The sequence below is a fragment of the Rattus norvegicus genome, chromosome 5, assembly GCF_021556685.1.
Source record: "Rattus norvegicus strain SHRSP/BbbUtx chromosome 5, alternate assembly SHRSP_T2T, whole genome shotgun sequence".
NCBI lineage: Eukaryota > Metazoa > Chordata > Mammalia > Rodentia > Muridae > Rattus > Rattus norvegicus.
Genome location: NC_141538.1, coordinates 151,285,444 through 151,309,733, shown reverse-complemented (window position 1 = coordinate 151,309,733; position 24,290 = coordinate 151,285,444). Strand labels below are relative to the sequence as shown.

The 24,290-nt window shown below is 53.0% G+C and overlaps 1 protein-coding gene and 1 long non-coding RNA gene across 33 annotated transcripts in view; one reads left to right on the top strand and one right to left on the bottom strand.

The window, feature by feature from the left end:
• Positions 1-4,218: 4,218 nt before the first annotated feature.
• The window catches only part of Ahdc1 (AT hook, DNA binding motif, containing 1), a 66,735-nt gene continuing 46,663 nt past the window's right edge, over positions 4,219-24,290 (bottom strand). For 8 of the 32 annotated variants that reach the window (XM_087550062.1, XM_087550057.1, XM_087550065.1 and 5 more), the window contains 4 exons: positions 21,116-21,227; positions 20,945-20,982; positions 15,691-20,586; positions 5,150-5,598 (listed from right to left, as the gene is read on the bottom strand). In XM_087550062.1, coding sequence (XP_087406188.1) covers positions 15,734-20,512 — 4,779 coding nt within the window. In that variant the 5' untranslated portion in view covers positions 20,513-20,586; positions 20,945-20,982; positions 21,116-21,227 and the 3' untranslated portion in view covers positions 5,150-5,598; positions 15,691-15,733. 32 annotated transcript variants of the gene reach the window in all.
• Positions 12,969-22,866, top strand: LOC120102997 (uncharacterized). Its single transcript, XR_015621188.1, has 3 exons — positions 12,969-13,050; positions 20,686-20,757; positions 22,696-22,866. It is a non-coding gene; the product is annotated as an uncharacterized LOC120102997 (long non-coding RNA).

Genomic DNA, 24,290 nt, shown 5'->3' with positions numbered 1-24,290 from the left:
CTCATAAGTGGCCCAGGCTGGCCTTGAACTTTCTTCATCCTGCCTCTGACTTCCTGAATGCTAGTATTACAGGCCAGCTTCTTGCTGAAGGACCACAGGCACTGCCATTTTGACAGTCTCCAGGTGGCTTCTCTCACAGGTGGCTAAGGACCACTGAACCGAATGGTCTGGAGAACTGAGATACAGGGCATAGAGGTACCAATCCAGCATTTTGGGGGGCCCTTTGTGATATAAACTTGGGGACTTGCTTATGCTAGGTTAGCACTACTGAGTAAGACCCCAACTTCTTGGTTTTCACACTTCTTTAACCAACATCACAGTGGACTGTAGACTCCCGAACCAGATGGTCAAGTCTGGTGTTACCATTTACTGGCTCGGCTGGTCTTTACAAATTACCTCTCTGCGCTTGAGGGTTTCTCGGGTATGTACTTCCTGCCAAGGTATTGGAGGACAACTTGCAGGAGTTAGTTTTCCATCCACTTCGTGGATCCGGGATCAAGCTTAGCTGTCGGGCTGGGTGCCAGAAGCCTTGACCTGAGTCACCTCCCTGGCCCAGGTTTCTTTTGTCTCTTCCATATATTTCTTTCTCATGACTACATTGCTTGGGTTGATCTTGAACACCCTACGTAGCTAAGAATCACCTGGAACCTCTGATCCTACTGCCTAAACCTTCTTAAGGTCTGAGGTTTCAGGCCACGCCTCTTTTGTGCATCGTTCAGGATTATACGGTGGCTTCACGCACACCAGCGAAGTACTATGCCTACCCCCGAAATGGTTTTAAAATATTCATTGAATCCAGGGCCGTGTACATGCTACTAGGCAAGTACTCTATCGCAGAGGTACACACTACTCTGTACTTGAGTTTCCTGTATGAATGATGGGATACTGTTGCAGTGAAACCCATGGTACTGTTGTGGAAATTATATATGCGTGTGTGTGTGTGTGTGTGTAGTATGCTCAGGAAAGCTGATCCACACACACATACACACCTTATTTTGTAGTACTGGAGAATGATCCCAGGGCCTCGAGCTTGCTTAGCACGCTCTCATCACCGAGCTGTATCTTGGCTTAATTTTATTATAGGATGAACTAATTTGTAGATTTTGTTTTTCTTTTTTCTTTTTTTCGGAGCTGGGGACCAAACCCAGGGCCTTGCGCTTGCTAGGCAAGCGCTCTACCACTGAGCTAAATCCCCAACCCCTCAGATGTAATGTCTTTACATTGTCTAGGCAATGTCTTTACTGTTCTATTTGGGCTAGTGGCTGAATTTAGGGTATCTTGCCAGGCATCCCACAGAGTTCTACGCTATCTCCAACCCTTTTGTGTGTTCACATGGGCACACATTTGTGTTTGTGCTTCTAGGGGTCATCCATCTTGTTTTTGAGCTAGCATCTCTTACTGGTCTAGAAATCACTACGTAGGCTTGACTGGTTGTCCGGTCAGCCCCAAGAATGGACCTGTGTTCCCCATCTTCCCAATGCTAGGATTATGGGCATATACTACCAATTTATTTTTTCCTGTCCACATGTGTTCTGGGTGGGGATGAAACAGATTTTAGACTGAGTTATTTCCCCAGTCGCCATTTAAAAAAAATGTATGAAGGGGTTGGGGATTTAGCTCAGTGGTAGAGCGCTTGCCTAGGAAGCACAAGGCCCTGGGTTCGGTCCCCAGCTCCGAAAAAAAGAACCAAAAAAAAAAAAAAAATGTATGTGTGTATGTATGTATGTGTGTGTGTTGTACATTGGTGTTTTGTCTGGAGGTAGATCTGTGTGAGGGTGTCAGAATTATAGACAGCTGTGACCTACCATATGGGTGTTGAAAATTGAACCAGGGTCCTCTGAAAGAGCAATCAGTGTTCTCAACCTCAACCATTTTGCCATCTCTCCAGCCACCACAGTCCCTAATTAATTAATACCATGGTATGTTTGTGGCAGCCAGAGGACAACTTACGGGAATAAATTCTTTTTCCCACGTGGGTTTCAGGGATAGAACTGAGGTTGTCCCGCTTGCCATCAACCACCCCTTTACCTGGTAAATCATCTAGCCAACATTGCTTCCTCCATTTTGTTTTTTTCTTTTTTTTTCTTTCCCCTTTTTTTCGGAGCTGGGGACCGAACCCAGGGCCTTGCACTTGCTAGGCAAGCGCTCTACCACTGAGCTAAATCCCTGTTTTTTTCAAGACAAGGGTTTCTCTGCGTAGCCCTGGCTGTCCTTGAACTGATCTGCCGGTCTCTGACTCCTCAGGGCTGGACTTAAGGGTGTGTACCACCACCACTTGGCTGTTTTAAAGACAGCCGTTGCTAAACTGCCTATCCGGCTCTGAATTTATTGCTTAGGCCATAAACCTGAGATCCTCCTGCCTCAGCCTCCCAAGTAGCGGAAAAGGTCTGAGTCACCAGGCCAAGCTAGGAACCAGGTAGTTTTGATGCATTCTGAAACCTAGGTTGTTGTACCATGGTTTTGGTGATGCCCCAACCTCTGAAAATAGAACAAACCTAATGACTTCTATCACTGGCTCACTTACCTGGGGAGAGTTTCTTTCAGCTCTTTCCTCAGGGGTTTTAGGGTCTGACAAACTCCATCCCCAAAGCTATAACCTCTGGTCCCTGACATACCTTGGAGTCCTCACCCATTACTAGGCAGTAAGCCTACCCCTCCACCCCACCCTATGTCCTTTTGTTCCACTGAGGATCAAAGCTTGCAAGAGCCAGGCAGGAGCTCTGCCTCTGAGTAACATCCTCAGCCCAGCACCTTCCCCTCTCATCTCTCAGGGCATTAGATTCTCACCAAGCCCCTCCCGTGCCCTCTGGCCTCCAAGCCAGAGTGCTGTTATCACTTCTCTAAGTTCCTACTTCCTTCATGGGTTTCTCCACCCTAGTTCCTTTACTGTATACAGTCCCTTCACTGTCCTTCCTCTCCTTAAGATCCATCTATGCCGAGCAGCAACCCTTTCTACCACGTAATTCCCCCTTCCGGCACCCCCAGCACGTCTCCTCTGAGCCCTTAAGAGACCCCGTGAACTGAACCCTGACTACCTGAGATGCCAGCTCAGCCCCCCTCATCTGCCAGCTCCACCTGGCCAAGACTCCCCAGCCAGAACATGTGCAGCTCCTCTCTTCAGGCTGCAAACAGGCTTCTTTTGGGTTGGTCTATCCCGGCTATCCTGGGGTGTTTGTTTTTTGTTGTGGTGTGGACATCTGAACCTGGGGCCTATGCCTGCTAGGCAAGCATCATCACTGAACTACTACACCCAGCGCCCCCACTCCACAGCTCCCCCACATTTTCTGATGCTCAACCCTTTTCTACTCTGTTTTCCTCTCCACCCCACAGTTAACCTTGATCCACTCTGCTCTCCCAAACCCACGTGTATCTACTGAAGTTAGACCTACCTGGGCTTTCTCCTCCTGCCTCCTCTCCCACCTCTGGCCTTTGCACACGTCTTTCCTGCTTCAGAAATCACTCACAGTTCTGTTACCACCCTAGGCGTGGCTTTTTAAAAAGCTTTCTCCTCTGGAAAGCCCCTTCCCTGGCCTGACCTCTCAGCGGGTCTCGCTGCTTCCTGCCCCCACTTGCAGCTCCACAGGAGTCTGTCAGCTTGAGAGTGGTGTCCTCTCCCCACAGCAGGCAGGATGAGTAGGCAGGCCAGGGCCTACATGGTGAGGCTGTGTGGAGGGGCTGTGTAGCAGATGGCTTTCCCATCCAGCAGAAGATGGGGGCACGTTTGCTTCTCAGCGGGTTCCCCCTAGCACGGGCCTTGTTGCTAGGGGCAGGGAAGCTAAGCCACACGGGACATGGTCTGGTATCATTCTGAGTGTCACTGAGGAAGAGGAGCAGGGAAGTCACGCTCAGCAGAGCTTCATCATGAAGTGGGTCGTGGGAAAACATGCTTGTGAAAACCTACAGGAAACTCTGTAGAGTGAAGGAAATTGAGAGCTAGGCCTGCCATGCTCAGGGAGTGAGAAGTAACTGCCTCTCCTGACCAGGAGGTTTAGGCTTAGCTCTCCCTGTTCATCTAAGCTGGGAGGAAATGGGTAGCATTCGCAGTTATACACTTAGGGACACTTAAGTTATACAAAAGCAGATGGCTATGTCCCAGTGAATGAGCAGACCAGGGCTGGGGACCTGGCGGGGACAGAAGAAGCAGGGACTACTCAAGTTGTACCAGGAAGTCAACTCACTCCGGTCCCAGAGATTTTTGGATTGTGTCAAAGATTGACGTTGCTGGGTGCAGTGGCACATGTGTAATCCCAGTTCTCGGAAGATGAGGCAGGCAGGTCTGAGTCTGGTCAGCCTGGTTTACATACTACATACAAGTTCTAGGATAGCTGGGGCCACACAGAGACACTCTGCCTCAGTAAAATGAAGATCGGCCTCTTAGGACCATGATAGAAGCCTGGAGCCTTAATGGTCAGGGAGACAGGACAAACAGACGTCGGGGTGGTGCTCTGGGACCTGAGGTGGACTGAGGGCATCGAGAGGAAGAAGATGGTGACCAAACTTACCATGGGACTCTTCAGGCAAAAGAAAGCATCTGTGGGAGCCACGGGATGTAGGACAGGAGCGGGGACGAGTCAACGCAATGGTTCTGATGTTGAGAACACTCACTGTTCTTGCATAGGACATGGATTTGAGTCCCAGCATCGGAATGACAGCTTATAGCTGTCTGTAACGGGGATTCCATGCCCTTTTCTGACCTTCAAGGGCACCAACTCACACATGCTGTGCACAAACATACATGTGGGCAAAACACTCGGAGTCTGGCGGGGGACGGAGATGACACCGAGACACTAGGCAGATGAGAGGACTCAGAGGTAGGGAAACCAGGAACATCCTGAGGTACTTCAACTCCCAGAAGGACCAGAGGCTGACATCACCAGTACAGTCCCACCCACCCTCATGTACCCTGTTTTACAGACACAAGTTGGTTTTTTTTTTTTTTTTTTTTTTTTTTTGCTTTTCTTCATTTCTTTTTAATACAAACTTGGATCTTTGGGTGTGTCCTGCCAACAAAAAACAACAACAGCAACAGAAGAGAAAACCCAAGAGTGAAAAAGGAAAAAAAAAAAAAAAAAAAAAAAAAAAAAGCCCCCAAAAGAGGTTCTCCCTCCCCCCCACCATGCGAATTTGCACACCACGGGACCACAGCAGGTTTACAGAATGCAATATACAATCCACAATTTATAATAAAACAGTATATACAATAAATAGGATATTGTTCATTTTTGTCAAACGACCTGTAGATAAATTTCTCAGTGCACACTTGCAGGGGCTCTGGACACCTCGAAGCCCCACTCACAACCTCTTGCACACGCTCTCTCTCTCTCTCTCGCTCTCTCTCTCTTTTTTTTTTTTGTCTTTTTCTAAAACTGTGTTTTGTTTTTAAGTTTTGTACATTTTAAAAAGTATTTACAATTGCTGGTTTTGTGCAGAAAGGGCTCACCTTCGGCTTCTGCGTGGAGGAGATGGGCAAGGAGGGGTCGTGGGTGGGATATGGGGCTGCAAGGGGTGCAAGGGGCAGGTGGGAGGCAGAGGGGCAGGCGCTCCTGCCAGAGGATGCTGTGGACGCTGGGAGGGGTCTTGGCATTGGTCTTCTGAAAGCTGCAAAGAAGCACAGGAGAAGAGGCGGAAGTCAGCAGCAGACAGACACTCAACTCCAAGACCAGGGGGCTGAAAAGGCTTGGCTCAATTCCTACTAAACCTCGGGAGATGCTAACCACCATTGTTCCTTCTCAAGACAGGCCCCATGTGACTTTGGGCCTGTCTTGTGCTCTCCAAGCTCAGTTTCCTAATTTGGTGGTGCTTTTGTTTAGTCTCATGTAGTCCAGGTTAGCCTCAAACTTGCTGTGTACCAAGAGTAGCTCTGAGCTACTGATTATCCTGACTTAGCTTTCTGAGAATTGCAATTACAGGTAGTCTCTCCATCTGTAAATGCCCAAGAGATGCAAGAGGGACTAGAGAAGCTGGTCAGCCTGATCTACAAAGTCCCAGAGCTACATAGAGAAACCCTGTCTCAAAAAACAAAAACAAAACCATATACACAATAATGACAGGCTACATGAGGGTGTCAGGGTCCCATAGGAGTGACTAGAGTCCAGACTCTGGAGTCAGGGATAGCTAAGTTCACATGCCAGCGTCACTACTTAAAAGTTCTGTGACGTTAGGCAGGAGCTGCTTACCCACTGAAAGAATTTTGTTTTTGCCCATTAGACAGGGCCTCACCACAGACCTCTGGCTGGTCTTTAACTTGTTGAGATCCCACTTGCCTTTGACTACTACGATTTAAAGGTACCTGACACTGTGCCTAGCTTACTTTACTCACCAGCGAAGAGAGGATACTAGAAAGGCAGACACGGAGGCCCACACCTATAATCCCAAACACTAAGACAGGAAGATCCTAAGAGTTTGAGGTCAGCCTGGGCTGCAGTCAGACTGCCTCAAAGCACCAAACGGGCTGGGGACAGATTTCATTTAGGAGAGTGCTTGACTAACACGTGTGAGCCCTGGATTTGACTGACAGCATGGAATAACCAGGTGTGCCGTAGCCTGAGTGCCAACCTATTACCAAAATCAAACCAAGTATCAGAGGACGATAAAATAGGGTAATAGGGCCACCCCCGCCTAGGTTTTGTTGCTGGACTCAGTGGTTTAGGACAGAGAGGGATTCAACACAGATGTGTAATACATTGAAATTAACATATTAACTATCACTTTTATTATTGTCCTGGTGCCGGATGGGCTTTCTGAATCTGTTTGTGAGTATTATAATAATGCGTTTGTGTGGGGCTTGCTAGGCGAGCACCACAGGTGTGGAAGCTCGCTCCTATTTATTTGCAAACCACCTCTCTTCCTAGACCCTCATCACTGTGTCCCCAGGAGAGAGGAGATGAATGAAGGAAGAAAGAACTCATCCAACACAATACCATCTGTGTTGGTGGAGACACTGCCTTCCTGAAGCTTGCAAACTCCCCAGTCCCCACAGCCACTGAGGTACCTCTTTTCCATAGATAGTTCTGATCACGTGTGTGCAACTTATCTTCCCTACACAGACCACCAGCCTGGCCCAACCCCCCTCCTCCAGATCTACAGCTGTTGCTGTAAGGGATGAGATAGCTGGACAGCCAGCTTGGTCATTCCCAGAGCCCTGGGCCGTTAGACTGCCTGCCTTTCAGAGGTATGGGACTCTGGCTTCCCACCCCCAAATGTGAGACCATTTTCCCCAGAATCAGGAGCAGGGCTGGGGTGCTACTGCCTAAGTCTCCTTTGTGAGCCACCTGTCCTCCCCCACAGCCGCAGGAGCCAGGCAGCAGCCTCTCCCTGTACTTTCTTGGCTTGCCTCTCCGACAGGGCCACATTGGCATTCCGCTCAGCCTCAGCTGCTGTCTGCTGGGCAATCAGCCCCAGGGGTGACTTTTGTCCTCTGGTTGGACTAGCCAGGACACCCCTGAGAGCCAGGGGCACCAGGTGGGCTCCTGCAGGGAAGGAGAAGCACCCCATTTCGGTGATGAGGCCAGGCAGAGAGAAGCAAAAGGGAGGGTGAGGCTGAGGGTTAGGGCAGTAGATCTGTACCTCAGTGAGGGGTAGTGGGGGAGGACAAGCTAGTGTCTGTAAGGTGACAGATGTATCACAATTGGGGCAGTAAGCAGAAAAGCAGCTCTTGGAAGCAGGGGTGCTGCAGGGATGAATGTCAGCTCTCTGCAGTTAGGGTGACAAGCCCGACCAACCGATTGCAGAGATGAAGGGAAAGGACCATGACATGTGGGGTGCCAGGTTCAGCAAGCACTGGGGGCCTCAATCCAGAGGCTGACTTCTCTGCAGTTGAAGGACAGTTGCCAAGATGAAGAATCTTCTGGGTAACTAATGGGGACAGAAGGTGGGCTGCTGCAAACTACTTGGCACACCGAGAGTGATGAACCCCTGGCTTTGCCTGTTCCCCCAAGGGCCCAGAGTAAAAATTCTGCATAAATCCCCTTGGCTCCCACCCCCACCAGCCCTCAGCCATTGCCAGTGACCCTCTGCAAGCCAGGTCTCCATGGTGATCTCAGCCCAGCAGGCGGTTCCTGCCAGAACCTTCCCATGGTGCCTGCGGCCAGGCAGCAGAAGGCTTTCTCACCCTCAGCTAAGCTGCCCAGAGCACCTTACCCTTCCCTCCCACGGCCTTCCCAGCTTCTAGGACTTGGCCAGCCAGAGGCACAAGCAGAATCTGGGGGAGGGTAGTGGGTGGGGAAGAATCAAAGGCTAGGGCGGGGGTGTTCTTCATGCAGGGAGAGTGTTATGCTGGGCGGAACACAGACCTAGCTAGACTCAAGACCTGAAAATGGAACCAAATACTAAGTGCCAGGCAGCCCAGCTGAGGAGTTAGGAACAGGCAGAGGCCATAATAGCTCTGGCTCCACCCTAAAAAGCCTGCTGGGATGGAGGGACAGCAAAGCAGGCAGGCCCTGACCCGGGTAATCTGCAGGTAGATGGTGGTGCCAAGGCAAGTCCCGTGGGGCTCAGAAAGAGGCGGCACACTAAAGCCAGTCTGGGAAGGAAGACTGTAGCTCTCAACTTACTGCTGAGGACAGCGCTCAGCATGCTGGGACGGAACATGCATGCGGACCAATGGCGGTACCATGACTGATCTAAGGCTGGTCAGCATGTCAGCGTCCAGCTCCGCTCTCACATGCCTCTAGGATGCCTCCTTAGAACGCCTTGTTACCATAGCTACCAGAGCACTTGCCATTCCCCATTCTGCACTGCTCTCTTGGACCTGTGTGTGGTACCTCTCTCTGAACCCTCAGTTCCAGGATGCACCCGGCTCCAGGACACAAGCCACATCAGCAAGACTTAACCTTCTAGGGCGCCCACAAGGAAGCTTAGAACCACACCCACCGAACCCTCGCTCTAACAGCTCTAGCAGTTTTAGCGACCTCAGTGGTCTTTGCCTGGGGGTAGAGACTCAAAGTGCTAGGGATTATAAAGAAATCAAGCTTCCCGGAGAGCATTCTCTCCACTCCTGCCTCCTAATAAGCAACCCTGTACCACACCCACTTCCTGCTAGGGCATGTGCTAAGGCTTGACCTCCACTCCCTGGTCTATGCCTCCAGAAGCGGATTTCAATGTCAGACACAGAAGAGAGAGGCCCTTCCCCCTCTGAGCTTCGTTTCTCTTTCGGAAAAGCAAAGGGCTTGGACAAGTAAGTGATGAGACAGACCTTTAGGTGCTGCAGACACAAGGGTCAAAGGACAAATCGGTCGCCTGAAGACTAAGCTACTTCATTGGCATTTTCATGTCATTGCAGGCCTGAGGTACCTCAAGTGTGCTAGACATTTCTGTGGGGCTCAAACTACATCTGACAGGCAGCAATAACACAAGGGGTTCAGTGAAGGGTCATAGGAGGCTTCTAACTGAGACCAAAGGGGTCAGGGGTACAGAGGGTGTGTGTCTTCCTTCACTTTTTTTTTTTTCTTTTTTTTCAGAGCTGGGGACCGAACCCAGGGCCTTGAGCTTCCTAGGCAAGCACTCTACCACTGAGCTAAATCCCCAACCCCCTTCCTTCACTTTTTAAAATCTGTGCCTTGAACTCTGGCTCTGAGAACCTTCCTTTGCTGTAGGACACAGAGACCCACAGAACTTTCGGGTGGGACTAGACAGGCTTCTTACCTGTAGGCACCCAGCCTCCCCAGCAACTGCTGTGTGCACACATCTGGTCCTGAGGTAGAAGTCCTCATCCCCACACTTACATCTGTACACCTTTACCCATATAGATGTCTCTCTGTGTGCCTCCCTCCCCGGAAGAGGCCTCCCCCTCTGAAAGCCACCTGGTCCTGACAACAGGCTCGCTGACACCCCCCCCCCCCACACACACACACTGTCCTGCTTTTAGGATTACTTCCTAAAGATTTAGGCACTGAGCCCTCACCCCTCTTTCTTTTTTTGGAGACAGGGTCTCTCTCTATGTATCCTCTGCTGGCCTGGAACTCAGAGCGCACATACTTCTGTCTCTAGCATTCTGGGATTAAAGGGGGCAAACTCAGAGCGCACATACTTCTGTCTCTAGCATTCTGGGATTAAAGGGGGCACTGAGCACCACGTTCAGGAAACCGCCCTTTCCTCTCTGATCTCCCAGTCTATTTCTTGTTCTTCACATAGACACACGTGTGTACATGTGTGCGCACACACACTTGACATATCCCCTAAATGATGAGACAGATGTGAGCAGGCTAAAGAAACTGATGGTGTGCTGGGGACATCTTAGAAAGGGCAGAGACAGGCGGGAGAACACGGTGGGTAAGAGAGGGCAACCCAAGCTAGGGCACATTCTGTAAAGACTTCTCTTGTACTCCCTTCCTGACTCGGCTGTGTGTGCGTGTGCACATGCGTGTGTGTGCACAGGGCTGAGACAGAGGTAGATGCTGGCACAGAAGCCCAGATACCCTCTGCACCATGGCAGGCATTCAGGTCTGTGTTCTGTAGACAGGAAGGCTGGAGAGGAAGGATGCAATCAAAAGGTGTGAAGCAAGCGCAGATGTGCGTCAATCAATTCATCCAATAAATATTTTAGGGGCTCCAAACACTGAGCATCTAAAAACGCTGAGCAGCAAGCACTTTGGTGGCCACCGCGGGCAGAATGGACTGGGGTGGGGTGGGCCGGAGACGGAGTGGGGCTCTAGCTGCTGAATCTCCAATCTCTCATTTGTTAGGCTCCATTTCCAGCCTCAAGGAAGTCCCTGCTGCCTGCCCTCCCTCCTCAGGTGGCTCACAAGGGCTGGTGAGGAGGGTCCAGTACCTCCCTAGAGGGTACTCGGGCAGGGTTTGGAACAAACACATTAGGCTGCTGAGCAGTGCTGTTTGGGCATGGGATACTGGCCAGGGCACGATGGGCTGCCAGTTCACGGGGGCTGGACAAAGACTTCATCTGCTTCTCCAGCGCAGGCATTGCAGCACCAAAGGTGACAGTGACCGAGCTATCCAGGGAGACCCATATGCACTATAAAGTTATAAAGAAGGTTTTCAGATGCTTTGGGTGTGGGGAAGAAGACTCTGAACTGTGTGGACAGGGACCTAGCTGACCCAGGTAACTTCTGGAGGTGCCTAGGAGTAGGGCTGACCTCATCTCCACATCCCTACCTCTTCCCAGGAGGACTTGGTCCAGTGGCTAATATAAAAACACTGTGATCACTCTGTCCACCATTTCCCCAGGTGTGGGAATGGAATCCAGGGCCTTTTGTGTGAACAGTAGGCAAACACTTTAACAATCTGCTTTATCTCCAGCCCCAAGAAGAATCTCGAGCTTTCCAAATGCTTGAGGGCCACACCAGAACACAAGGCTCTTGTAGCAGGGAGCAGGCAACAGACACAGGAGGGCTAGCTTTGGTCAAGCAAAGGTCAGGGACGAGGGTTGGAGATGTGTGACTCACACTGCTTGAATTAGGGACCCAGAACTCAGACCGTGGGAAGGTATTCATCCACCCATCTACCATCCACCAACTAGATGCTTTCCTGTGAGCCAGGATGGGGTAAGGGCTTTACATGTCAATCCCCTTAATTCTTACAAGAGATAGAGATGCGGTGAATCACCAGGTTATGTGAGTCACCAGATCACCTAGTTGGTAAGGGGTGGAACCAAGTTGCGCATAGGGGCCTGTGTGTAGCCACAGACATGCACTCCTAGCCACTGCCTGCCAGTTTTAGAGGTCTGCTTTTACCAGGAATGTGGGGTGCAGAGAGAGGAGCAGCAGCGGAAGGTATGTTCATAGAGAGATGGCATTTCCAAGAAGCGGGGGCCTTAAACAAGAAGGCCTAGCCTAAATATGGCTACAGGGAAGGCAAGCAGTAGAACTAGAGGGTGACCTCAGAAAAGGGAGAAAAACCTGGTGCCTGGAGGAAGCAGGGCAAGGCCGGCTGAGGCCTGACATGAGACCTCTTGCTCAGAGCCAGAGGCAAGATCAAGTGACCTCTTAAGGATTCAAAACTCAGAGAGACAAAGCCCAGAGCAGCCAGGCCTGGGCATGCCTGCTGACCCTGCTGGATGGTGGCCTTGGAAACTGCCTACTGTTCCGGTCCAGCCCCAGCTGGTGTAACCTGGGAGGACCTGTGACATTTCTCTTGGCCTCACGTCTACAGCCAAGACCTAATAGGGAAGAGAGGCGGATTAGAGATTCCTGAATGTATCTGGTCCCTTTCCACCTTCTCATCTCTACTCCTGGGGTCTGCTGTGGCTGGTCTTTGGTTCAAGGGTCCCAGTATGGAGCTAAGTCTGTGTGGGTCTGCTTTTCATTTAGGGGATCCAAAAAGATGCCTGTATGGGCCCAAGACCCCCTTCCTTTCACCTATCTCTAACTGTCCTATCAGGTACAGTTCTCAGCAGAGGCAGGACACACATTCCCAACTGCCTGATCTTTCACCTCCCAACTCTCCGGGGACAGAACTTGCTTTTGCCCTTAGTTCCCCTGCGCAGTGCCTTTCCCTGGCTTCACAATCTCCCCTCTTCAAGCTCAGCTTCTTACCCCAAACCCACATAAGTCATTTAACTTTCTGGTACATGCCTGGAAGACCAGCACTCAGCAGGCTGAGGCAGGAGGAAGCAAGTTCCAGGTTAGCCAGGGCTAAAACATAGCCAGATGTCTCACAAAAACAACTCCCAGGGTTTGCCTTACGTGAGCTATCATTTTGCAGACAGGGAGCTGGGGATGTGGGTGAAGAGCAGCCCTGCCTCCCTGTTTCCTTAGCTCTCCAATGAAAGCTTAGAACATATTCTCTGCCCAGGATGTTGTGAGGACCCTGGGGCAGTGTCACACACAGGGACAACACACACGTGTACAGGACTTCTCAGCATAATGCCTGGTACCTGGGGTGCAATCCTTGCTTCTTTCCACCTCTGGGCACCCGCCATCTCCTACCAGCTGTTTACAGGTTCCCTGTGTTCTTGTTTTAAAGTTCCCAGGTCAGTGCTGAACTCCCGACAAGAGTCTTGTCTATTTTGTCTCCTCAGAACCTGCCACAGAATGAGCTCGAAAGAGCTGGAGTGCTGCTTCCCCAATGCCTGTTAGAGCTGCTCACTACGTGTGGGTGAGTGAGCATGTCCCTGCCCTCTCTGCTTAAGTCCTCTGTGGTTCCCTCTACTCTCCCCTCCTTGCCACTTTCCCCTCCGCATCTTCCAACCTCTCTCTCACAGGGTCTTAACTAGTCCTTGGCACCCAAAGGGGTGCCCTACAAGGAGGTGCTCATGTGGTATCCTAACTAAGGAAGGGAAACGGTCTCAGACCATTTTAGTGTGAGCCACCATCGTAGCTGGCTGTCTGATCTCCTCTTCTGATGCTTGTCCTGTCCCACTGTGACTCTGCAATGGCTCCCTGTACATCTCACAGTGTCTTACGGGCCAGGCCTCTGCCAATCTGGCCCAGCTTAGCTTTCCTGCCTTTCTGTCCATCAGTTCTTCAGAGCCAACCCCATTCCCACCTCGCTTGCCGTGCCCTCTGCCCACAATGGTCCATCTTACCTACCACGCAGCTACTGTATTGTGATGGCAGCTGGAAGGTCTGGGCATCCTGTTGCAAACTACCACAACGTCCTAGTGGGCCCTGCACTATTCTCTTCCACACCTCTACCCAACCAGTGCTCTGTGCCATCCCGTGTTTCCTGCCTTTCCCTCTGAGGATCAAGCATCTCATCTTCGGTGCTTCCAATGGCTGATATGTGCAGGGGGAGGGCTGCACAGACGGCTCTGGGACTGCACACGTCCCTGTGAGGACAGCCCTGCTATCTCCCAGTGCTGGGTGGGGAACAGGCTAGAATGTGGGGCTGGAAGGCGTCCCAACTCCTCCTGCATTCAGGCCTAGCTGGGTGGTTCTATTATGCACTGTGCTGAGCTGTGACCTGCCCAAACGCCCAGCCCCCACACCCATTCATTTTCCATCCCAGAGTCTGGGAGGAACAGTTTTGGGATTATTTCATTTCTGGATTATCCATGAGACATCTCCCCTCCGGTGAGAAGGATCAAGGGTTTGACATTTTAAACCCTAAGCAGCTTCTCCCTTTGCCTGCCTCAGATCTGCAGCCCTGCTGCTTGCAGGGAGATGCATGGAGAATGCAAGGCCATTTTAATCTTGGCTTAGCTTCATTAGGAAGGAAGGAAAAAACACTGCTAAAAAAAAAAGGGGGGGGGGGTTGGGGATTTAGCTCAGCGGTAGAGCGCTTGCCTAGCAAGCGCAAGGCCCTGGGTTCGGTCCCCAGCTCCGGAAAAAAGAAAAAAAAAAAATGCTTGAGCCATTGTCTTTGCCATGCAGACCTGTGAGAGACTCAGTATTAAAGCCAATTTTCTCAAACAGACGGGGAAACAGAGGCCAGGGAAGGGCAAGAGCTTAAAAGACATGTAGCAAGCTAGTGGCCACACAGAGAACTAGTATTCCCCAGAGCCTCTTGGCTCTCAGCAATGGCTCTTTGCTACCCTCAGGCACCAGGGCATCTGGGGTCTGGTAAAGCGGGGGTCATAAGTTTCCACTGACTTTTACTTCATCCAGGACCCTGAGTCACTCTGACCTCAAATGGCCTTTCGAGAGCAGGAATGACAAGCTAGTCCACCAAGAAGCAAGACACCCAGGAGGCTTTGGGGCAGCAAGAGTAATGAGTAAAGGTTTTAGTAAAGCTCTCAGTGACTCCTCTGCCAATGGGCTCATGGGGCCCACTATGTGAGAGGCCTCTTGCCCCAAAGTGGGACTAGCTGTGGCTGGACTCTGAAACAGGATGTTCTTCAAGAAGATAGTTCTTTCAACCCTACTATTCTCTTCACAGTTATTTGGGAACATTTTTCGACTTTTCAACACAGGGTTTTTGTGTAGCCCTGGCTGTCCTGGAACTCTCTCTGTAGACCAGGCTGGACTCCAGAGATTCACCTGCCTCTGCCACCTGAGTGCTGGGATTAAAGGTGTGAGCCACCAATGGCCCGGCTCATTTTCTGCCCTTTATTTTCCTAAAAATCAGACTTCAAACATGAAGGCATAGTACCCAAAAGCAAGTGTTTCTGAACAGGCAACTGGACTCTGGAGAAGCCCTGGCTTGAGGAAAGGGACTGGTTTTCTATCTGGATAGGCCCCATGGGTTGTATTTTCCCAGGGTGTAGATGGCAATGCTTATAGAATCTGGATTTTGCCCCACAGGGGTCTGACTAGCAGGCTGAAGACGTTTTTCTAAAGCATTGAGGGGCTGGGGGTTGGTGGGTGGTATACACCTTTAATTCCATCACTCAGGGGACATAGACAGGTTGAGTATGAAGCCTGCTAGGGCTCTGTAGTGAGACACCTGCCCCCCACAAAAAGCTTTTGAGAATAGGAGGTCAAGAAAGAATCCTATGGTTCATTCTGTAAAGTTCTTGCAAAGTAGCCACAACACAGGAGCCTGTAGAAGCCTGGGCGAACGACTGGCCCACTCCTTTCTTCGTCCAAGCACAAGACAAACGTCCTCCCTCCTAAGAGATAAGTGGTTTTGTGGTGTTTCTTGCCTAGGCCTAGAAAGAATGGGAATGAATGCTCGGTCTGGTCCAATCTCTGGCTCTACCGTTCAGTTTCTAATCTTGAGCCCTTTCTTCTTGATGGTAAAAATCTTATACCCTCCCTCGAATCTTTGTAGCTCTCCTCCTCATCCATCGATAAGCATTCTCACCCTCCCTAACCTCCAGGCTTCTGCCCGCCACACCCACATCCCCAGACTTACCCAGGAACAAAACCTCGTGGTCCAGTCGGCACTTCAGTTGGTACTACAGGGAGGTGACGGTAAATGTGTCCTCAGGGTGAGGTTCCGCCATGGGCCCCAGGAAGCCACTCTTAGGACCCCCACCCAGGCCAGGGTGTGTCTGCGGCATAAAGCCTGGATACCTGTAGGCAGTGTCCTGCAGGGGCAGCAGCGAGTCCCTCGGCACAGGGGACAGAGTTAAGTCACTAAGGAGTGGGCAGCCATAGCCAGCAGTGGCTGCAGCAGGGCCACGGGGTGGACCTGGGGGCCGGGTCATCTCCAATGGCTCCTTGTCGGCCTTGGGCGTGGCTGGTGGGCTAGCCAGGTGAGGGGCACTGAGGCAGACAGCCTCCGTCCTGCCCAGGAAGTCAGCCAGCAGCCCTGAACCCACCTTGCCTTCATAAGGTGGGCTGCGGGCAGCTGAACCTGGTGGGTACCAATAGGCTGTACCCTTGCAACTAGGGGACTCATAGTGAGGCTGGCCTAGCGGTAGGTCCCGGCAGCTCAGGTGGGCCTGGGCTGCATGACTCAGGCTAGCCCCCTGAAGACCATGCTTGAGGGGCTCACAGGCAGTCAGCTTTGAAGGTGGTGGCCGCAACTCTTCCTTGAAGCCTAGTGTCGGTGAACAGGTGGGTGAGTAGGCCTTCTGCAGGCCAGCATCAAACACTGTGGGTGGGTGGGCCAGTGGTGGGAAATGCTTGCTGTCAAGGTCAGGAGCACCCAGGCTGGGAGAGTCACAGTGGAAGCCTTGGCCAAAAGTGCCATCAGAAGGTGTGGATGGATTCATGGAGTAAGGTCCCATGAAGTCACAGGGATCTCGTTCTCCCACACCAAAGGCTCTCGACTGGGAGGGCAGTGGTGACATGCTGCTGTCCCCACTATAGTAGTCCAGGCCAAGGTCTGGGCTGTCCTGGAACAGTGGATTCACTGGTTGTGGCTTGGGGATGAACTTGGCTTTGGCCGCTGTACCACCTCTCTCCTTCTTGGCTGAGCAGGCCCCACTACCCCGGCCACCCCGAGGCTGCCGGGGTCCGGTGCTCCGTTTGGACGGATACCCAGAGGCAGTGGCTGAGGTGGATGTTGAAAAGCCCAAATGTGAGGCCTCAAACAGGTCCACCTTCTTCCGCCGGCCACGGCCAGGCTTTGAGCTACTCTGAAAGAGGACGCTCTGGTTCCAGTTGTAGCCGGGAGCAGATGATGCTTCATTCCAGTCCATCATGAGCTTCTCCAGGCTGGACAGGCTTGACTGGCCCTCACTGCTTGAGGCCTCACTGTTGGCACGCCTAAAACCACCACCAACTGGCTGATTGAACTGGGTGCTGTCAGAGGATGACTCGGAGAAGGTCTCGGACACAGCAGTCTGCTGCTTCACCTTCTGTGGCGTGTAGTTCGAGATGTCCAAGATCACATTGGGTTCACTGACGTGGCAGTCAAAGTTGGGATTGTAGAGCTGACTAAAGGCCTCCGAGGCCCAGTCCAGGCCTCCATACCCCTGCCGGAAAGGCCACTGAGAAGCCCCCACAAACTGCCGACAGTTCTCAGGTGAGGGCTGAAAGGAAGAGGAAGAGGAGGAGGCCGCAGAGGCAGCAGAAGCTGTGGTGCCCTTGGGTACCATGTAGCCACCGGGTGAGACAGTACTGGCTCGACTGTCACAGCGCAAGGGTGTGGGAGCTGACCCAGAGAAGGGGCCCCCCTCAGAGCTGTTGAAGAAGGAGGCCTTGCTGGGCGGTAGACAGGGACCCCCAGTAGGCGGCGGGGCATAGCCAGCACTGTGGGCGCTGCTGGGTGAGGCAGGAAGGCTATTGCCGCTGCCATAGGCAAAGCTGCAGTCCTTACTATTAGCACAGTCCTGGCCTGAAAAGGGCTTTGCTGGGGCAAACACACTTTGTCCTGCCCCATAGCCACCATACTGAGGTGGGTAGGTGTTGGCAGGAGGGTGGGTTGTAGGCGAGCGGGCCACAGCTGAAGGAGGGGGAGCCAGCTTTGGGAAGGTCTCAGCTGCTCGGCAGTCTGAAGTGGCTGGGGTTATCCCATAGCTTGTTGCCCGGCCTGGTGGAAAGGTCTGACGGGAAGGCAGGACAGGCTGGAAGGAGGGGTCTGTCCCAGCTCCACTGTTGCCCACTGCCACTGGGCTACCCTTGGCTCCCCGGCTTGGGAAGGTGGCAAGCCCCCGCTGAGCAGGCAGCGCACTGGAGGGAGGCCCTGCATAGTTGCCCGATGCCTTCCGGGACTCTGGGCGAGAGGCCGATAGGGCAAAGTCCAAGAGGTCAGAGGAGTCATCTGAATCAAGCAGGGACCGAAAATAGCCAGTGAAGAGGTTTTGGCGTTCCTGGCTGAGCTCCGTCTGGCCTGAGGGTGCACCAGCATAGTAGCTGCCACGGCCTGAAGCCCCACTCTCCAGCCCAGTGGAGGCAAAAGCCCTGGCCTCCGTTCCCTGGAAACCACAGTTTCGGCCAGCTTGCCCTCCTGGGTGCCCATGGTGAGGGGCCCAGCCACCACCCTTGTCCCCAGCCCACTCAGCACCGGCCTCCCCAAAGCCTGGGCCACTGGGCACCTGCTCTGGGAACAGAGTCCCATTCTTCCGGGACCGCCTCTTGCGCTTGGGTTTCCCAGTTACAGCATCTACCTCGCCTCGGCCCCTTTTGCGTGGATGCCCCAGCTCAGTGAGACCAGGACCCACAACCCCAGTAGCTGCCACTGCTACCACCTTCTTTTTCTTGCCAATGCCCTCAAAAAAGTCACTAAAGGAACAGCGGGCTGCCTTGGCTGCATGGCCTCCGCCCCTACCTCCAAAGCCTCCTGTCTTGCCTCCACGCCTCCGGAAGCCCTGCACCCGGTGCAGGAATTGAGAGATGCTCTGAGTGTCCGGGGCTTGGTGCACTGACTCAGGCTCACTGGGTGTCCAGCATCGGGGTGGCGAGCATCTCCCAGCACACTGGCTCTGGCGGTTCAAAAAGGCCAGCTTGGCAAGGACATCGGAATACTCAGCCTTACTGTCATTGGCGTCTGCTGCGTAGGACGGCTGCGGGGATGCCAGCTTTTGTTTCCTCCGCCGCCGTTTCTTCACCTCCGGCATGGCCATGGTGGCCGCTGTCACAGCGGCAGCCTCGGCAGCTACCACTGTTGGCTCTTTGGGTTTGCCAGGACCCAGCAGCAGGTTCTTAGGAGGGCGGCCACGCTTTCGCTTGAGAATAATAGGCATCTCACCTGGCGGGAAGACCACCACCACATTCCGGCCATTGTTTTTCATCTTCAGCAATGGGGTGGGCTCCGACGACACCCTCAGGCCCAGCTCCTTGCCCTCCACACTCAGACTGCTGCTCAAGGATGAAACTTTGTACGTGGTCTTGTTCCTCCGCCCTAGTGACACAGGGATCTTTGCCATCTTCACCACCATCCGCCGCACTCCCCTGCACTTGCCTTTGCGGGTGGGGACCATTGGAGTTTGAGAGGACTCTGGCTCCAGTTCAGGAACTGGGCCTGACAGAGCAGGAGGTGGTGGTGGTGGGGGCAGCGGTGGGGGTTCAGCCAGGGCAGCTGCCAGCCCTGTAGGCATGGGAAGAGGCAGCAGACGACCTTCAGGTCCTGAATCCACCTTCCGTCCCCTTCCAGCTTTCCGCCTGCGACACAGGATCTTTGGCCTATCAGTGCGCCTCAAGGCGTACTTGGGGTGGCCCTCAGGCCCAGGGGGACCATGAGGTGAGCACAAGTCCAGGCGTAAGGGCTCAGCCAGTTGGCAGTGTCCCAAGGATTGCTGGGGCTCTAGACGTCGACCAGGGACATCCAACAACTTGGGCAGGGGGTCGAGGGCCTGAGGGTCAAGGAGCTGGGATTCCAAGGAGTCAGGTAGGGTGTCTAGGGCCTGCAGAGTCAAGCTCGGCAGTCCCAGAGGATCCGCAAGAGGCTGCAGGGGTGGTAGTTCCAAACCTTCTCCTAGAGGCTCTAGTGCTTGTGGGTCTAGGAAGCGGGGCTGGGGGTCCAGGAGCTGCGGCTCAGGCTGTGGTGAAGGAGGCTCAAGGGCTTGAGCCTCCAGGAGCTGGGCCTCAGGGCAAGTAAGGGAGGCAAGTTCACTGAGGATGTCAGCGTCTGCCAGCTCAGGGTAGTCAGGCCCATCCGGCTCAGGCTCTGGGGGCAGACCAGTGGCCGTGGCTGTGGCTCCAGGACCATGGCCTTGGCCAGGCTGGGGACTATCCCTGGGCTCGGGCTCAGGTTCATAGAGGGGGTGGTTGGGCCGCTCTGGCTTGGCGTGAGGGGTCGCACGCTCCTCAGGGCTGCGGATGCTATTGGCCAGGCTGGGTGAAGAGAAGAAGCTGTACTGCAGGTCGCCGGGCGGTGGAGCGGGTGGGCGGCTCAGTCGCAGCCCGCCGCAGTCTAGATGCACACCACTGTGCTGCAGGTCCTGGGACAGCCGTGTCAGGTCCTTCATGATGTCAATCAGCTGCACCACCGGATGCAGGTTCACACGCCCGTTGTCCCAGTGACGGAGGGAGTTGTTGTCTGGGGCCGGTGTGGGACAGTGGGCCTGGGAGACAGGCCGGGCTGCCCGAGGGGGTAGCAGGTCGTCTCCCTTGGCAAGGACTGGTGGACGCCGGGAGCTGGGGTCCCGACGTGGGGGTGGGCGTGGGTTCTCGGAGAAGGTATGGGTGGAAAAGGCCTTGTCAGGTGGGCTGGCAGGGGGGCGGGTGGGAAGCAAGGGCCGGGGGGTTGGGGGGCCGCCGGGGTAGTACTTGGGCTCTCGGAGGTAGTCAGGAGAGCTGCACACGGCACTGGAAGTCACAACCAGGCCCTGGGGCTTCACACGCATCCTGACCTTGTCCTCCTCGGGCCGCCGGGCGGGGCCGGGGCTGACATGAGGGTGAGAGAGGCCGGGACCAGAACCTGCCGGGGAAGGAAAGGCAAGAGGTTCTTCACTGAGCATCTATATCCTAATATCGTGCCCCTGAACCTTATTGATCCTATTTCCCCTCTATGTTCCAGCCATGGCCCAAATTGCTTGCAGGTCTTCTGTCCTGTGTACATACTCAACTCTTCCTGGGCCCCGGCATCCAGGTACGTGACCCACTCCTACAACTATTAGAGATGGATGACAAGATCCCCATATCTTGGAGAGGGAGGACTAGTAGCAGAGCAAGATGGCCACACTACATAACACTAGACCGAAAACTAAAGAAGGCTGGAAAGACCCATTCACCACAGCGACTCTCCTCCTCACCCTTGGTCCTCAGGCTGCACTCACCCTCGGCTCTGCCGCCTGGGCTGTCACACTGGATATCTCTGTGGGCAACAAGACACGATCAGAGTTGACTTCCCCCAAGATTATTCAGGGTCCACACTTAACCCCCGCTATCCATACTCGCCCTGCCCCTTTCTAGATGCCACCCAGCTCCCTCAAGGCTCCCCATCTGACCTGGTAAACAGAGGGCCCCCGTGCTTGGGGACTCTGCCAGTCGCTGGCTGTCAGCTGAGGGTATTGTGGAGCAACTTCGGCCTGAGCCCAGGCCTTGGGGTGTGGACAGCGCCTGGAAAGGACCACCGTAGCTCAGGTTTAGTGAGCACCTACTGCACGCCAGGCACTGGGCTGGAAGCTGTCCAGGCATTGCTTCATTTGATTCTTCATACCGATCCTGTGAGGTAGGGGCTATTAATAACCCCATTTTGCAGATGAAGAAATGGAGGCTCAGACATGAACCAACTTCATTCATTCATTCATATGCTCATTATTTATGGGATTTCTACTTTGTACAAGGCCTGGGCAGTCAGACATTTGAACAGGTAAAGCCCTACGTGACTTAAGAATCAGTGGATGGATTAAGAGCTGCAAAGACAAGTGAGGAAAGTGCCTGGGGACAAGGATCTGGAAGTCACCAGGAAGGTGGCTATAAAGACCCTGGCACCTTTTACTGCCACCACCACCACCAAGCACTTTAATAGACTTATCTCATCTAACCTCCCTGCCATACACAGGTCAATCGCTATCCTGCCCACTTTTGAAGAAACCATCCAGTAAGGGCTCCAAGTACCACGAAGATAAGCCCATCTGCCCTGTCCCCTGCCGAGTAAAAAAAGAAAGCTCTGTGAATCCACAACAGTTCTGTTCCACACAAGTGTCCAAAAAGACGGGTTTTGTTGTTGTTTGCGCCTTGGAGTTTTTGTTTGTGACATTTAAAAAAAAAACAAAACAACTTTTTTGTTTTTTGAGGGTTTCTCTGTATAGTTCTGGCTATCCTGAAATATGCTCTGTAGACCGGGCTGGCCTTGAACTCACAAAGAGCCACCTGCCTCTGCCTCCTGAGTGCTGGGACTAAAGGCATGTGCCGCCACCACCCGTCTTTTGTATTTTTTTTTTTTCTTTTTTTCGGAGCTGGGGACCGAACCCAGGGCCTTGCGCTTGCTAGGCACTGAGCTAAATCCCCAACCCCGTCTTTTGTATTTTTTTAAGCTTATTTTCATTTCATGTGTCTGAGTGCTTTGCCTCACACGGCTGCGTGTATACACCATGTACATGCCCTGGTACCCACAGAGGACAAAAGAGGACACTGATCTCCTGATTTGGAGTTACAGATGGTTGTTAAGCCATCATTCGGGTGCTGGGAACTGAACCTGGATCCTCTGCAAGAGCAGCCAGTGCTCTCGACTGCTAACCATTTCCTGAGCTCCTATCTTATTACAGCTGTGTGAGCGTGCACACACACACACACACGTGCTTGTGGACTAAATGCAGGTTGCTGCCAGGTTTGATGATCAGCACCTGCATGCACCGAGCTTTCTCAGCCCCGTTTTCTTTTTTTTGGTTCTTTTTTTTGGTTCTTTTTTTTCGGAGCTGGGGACCGAACCCAGGGCCTTGGGCTTCCTAGGTAAGCGCTCTACCACTGAGCTAAATCCCCAGCCTCTCAGCCCCGTTTTCAAAACAAGGTAGTGGACAGGGGCTGCTCCAGGCATGTGCCACTATGTCCGGCTCTCATGCAGTTTTTTCTTATTCTTTTCTAGGTCCAAGAATGATGCTGAGGGAGAAACAGTGTCAAGAATGTGGAAAGGGACATTCTCTTGCACCCCTCACCTTCCTCAGTCTCTGAAGTTCCCGTCTCTCCTCTTGGAGCCCTGTCCACTTCACCTTCCTAGGATTTATCACAACTGTAATCAATTACTTGTGTGACTGGCCATTTAGTGTGTGTGTCTCCCTTGAGACTGTGGGCTCTTCAGGGGCAGGGATCGCATCTGTCTTGTTTACTGCTGTATCCTCTGACCCCAGAGCCTGGGCTATGGATGCTACGTAAATATTTACAGAGTGACTCTGAGCTGGTGGGGGGAGCTGGGACTTAGATCTAGGTATGTTTGACTCCCAAAGGAGCCTGAAGACTCAGAGCTGAGCAGGGACCAGGACCTCAGCGAGCCACATGAGCCCCAACTTTGGAAGGAAGGTCTTAGGAAGCAGCCACTGATCACTGCCTATTGTTTGGTCCTGACTTAGAAACTCTATGGACAGGTTGCCATATTGCCCAGTGCTAGCCCACGGGGAGAATGGAAAGCTGAATGAGGGAGAAGACACTGGGAAAGTACATTCTTGTGGGCCCCTGTGGTAGGCAGCAATCAGCAAGTCACTGATGGTTCTAAGCACCACCAGGGAGGGCAAGGCTGTCTGTTCTGCTGGCGGCACCTCTCAACATCTGGAAAGGAATGTAGCCCATAGGAAGAGTGTGCAGAACTTTGCAGCCCACACGCATGACCCACTGAGTCCTCAGAGCAACCCAGGAGGCGGCCATGGTTTATTATCCTGGAGCTGCAGAGCAAACGGGCCCAGAGCCCTTTGAACCTTGCCTGAAGCCACACAGCTGTTCAGAGGCAGAGATCTTACTTCTTTTAAGGCCAAACCCCCTTTCTCCTCTCAGCTCCTGCAACAATTCTTTAGCCACTTCTGGAAAGGCTCCTTCTAGAGCTGTGGTCTAATTTAAGGCTGGGAGGAACACTGAAATTATCTAAGCCATTGGCTTCCAAACCCTGAGCTCGGGGGAGCGGAGGAGCTGTTTAACACTCCAGATACCCAGGCCCTAGTCCAGGAGGGCCTGACTCACACATCTGAGGGACATCTGGGAAGCTGTCCTTTTAATCTGCACCCCCATGCTCCCCACCCCCCGCCATGAGTACCCTGTGCTCTCTTCCATTTTACAGGAGAGGGAACTGAAATGGAGCGACTAGGAGACTTCACTTGAGGCCACAAATGGCATATGAAGGGACCTTCTGCTGTCCATTCATCCAGGTTGGTCTTTATTTCTGTCCACTGTCCCAGGTTGTATCCTTTCCCCTCCTCTGTACCTGCTAACTCAAGGCTGGCGCGCGCGTGAGCGCTCTCTCTCTCTCTCTCTCTCTCTCTCTCTCTCTCTCTCTCTCTCTCATGCCTAAGCTGTGGACATGCACCTCCTTTAGCTCAGCACTGCTCCCCCCTCCCCCAAACACACATATGCACATATACACCCATGAGATCTCTCAGCGTAACCTGGAACTCTCTGTGTGCACCATGCTGGCCCAACAGCAGCTGGGCAACGAAGGATAACCTTGAACTTCTAATTCTCCTCACTCTGCCTACC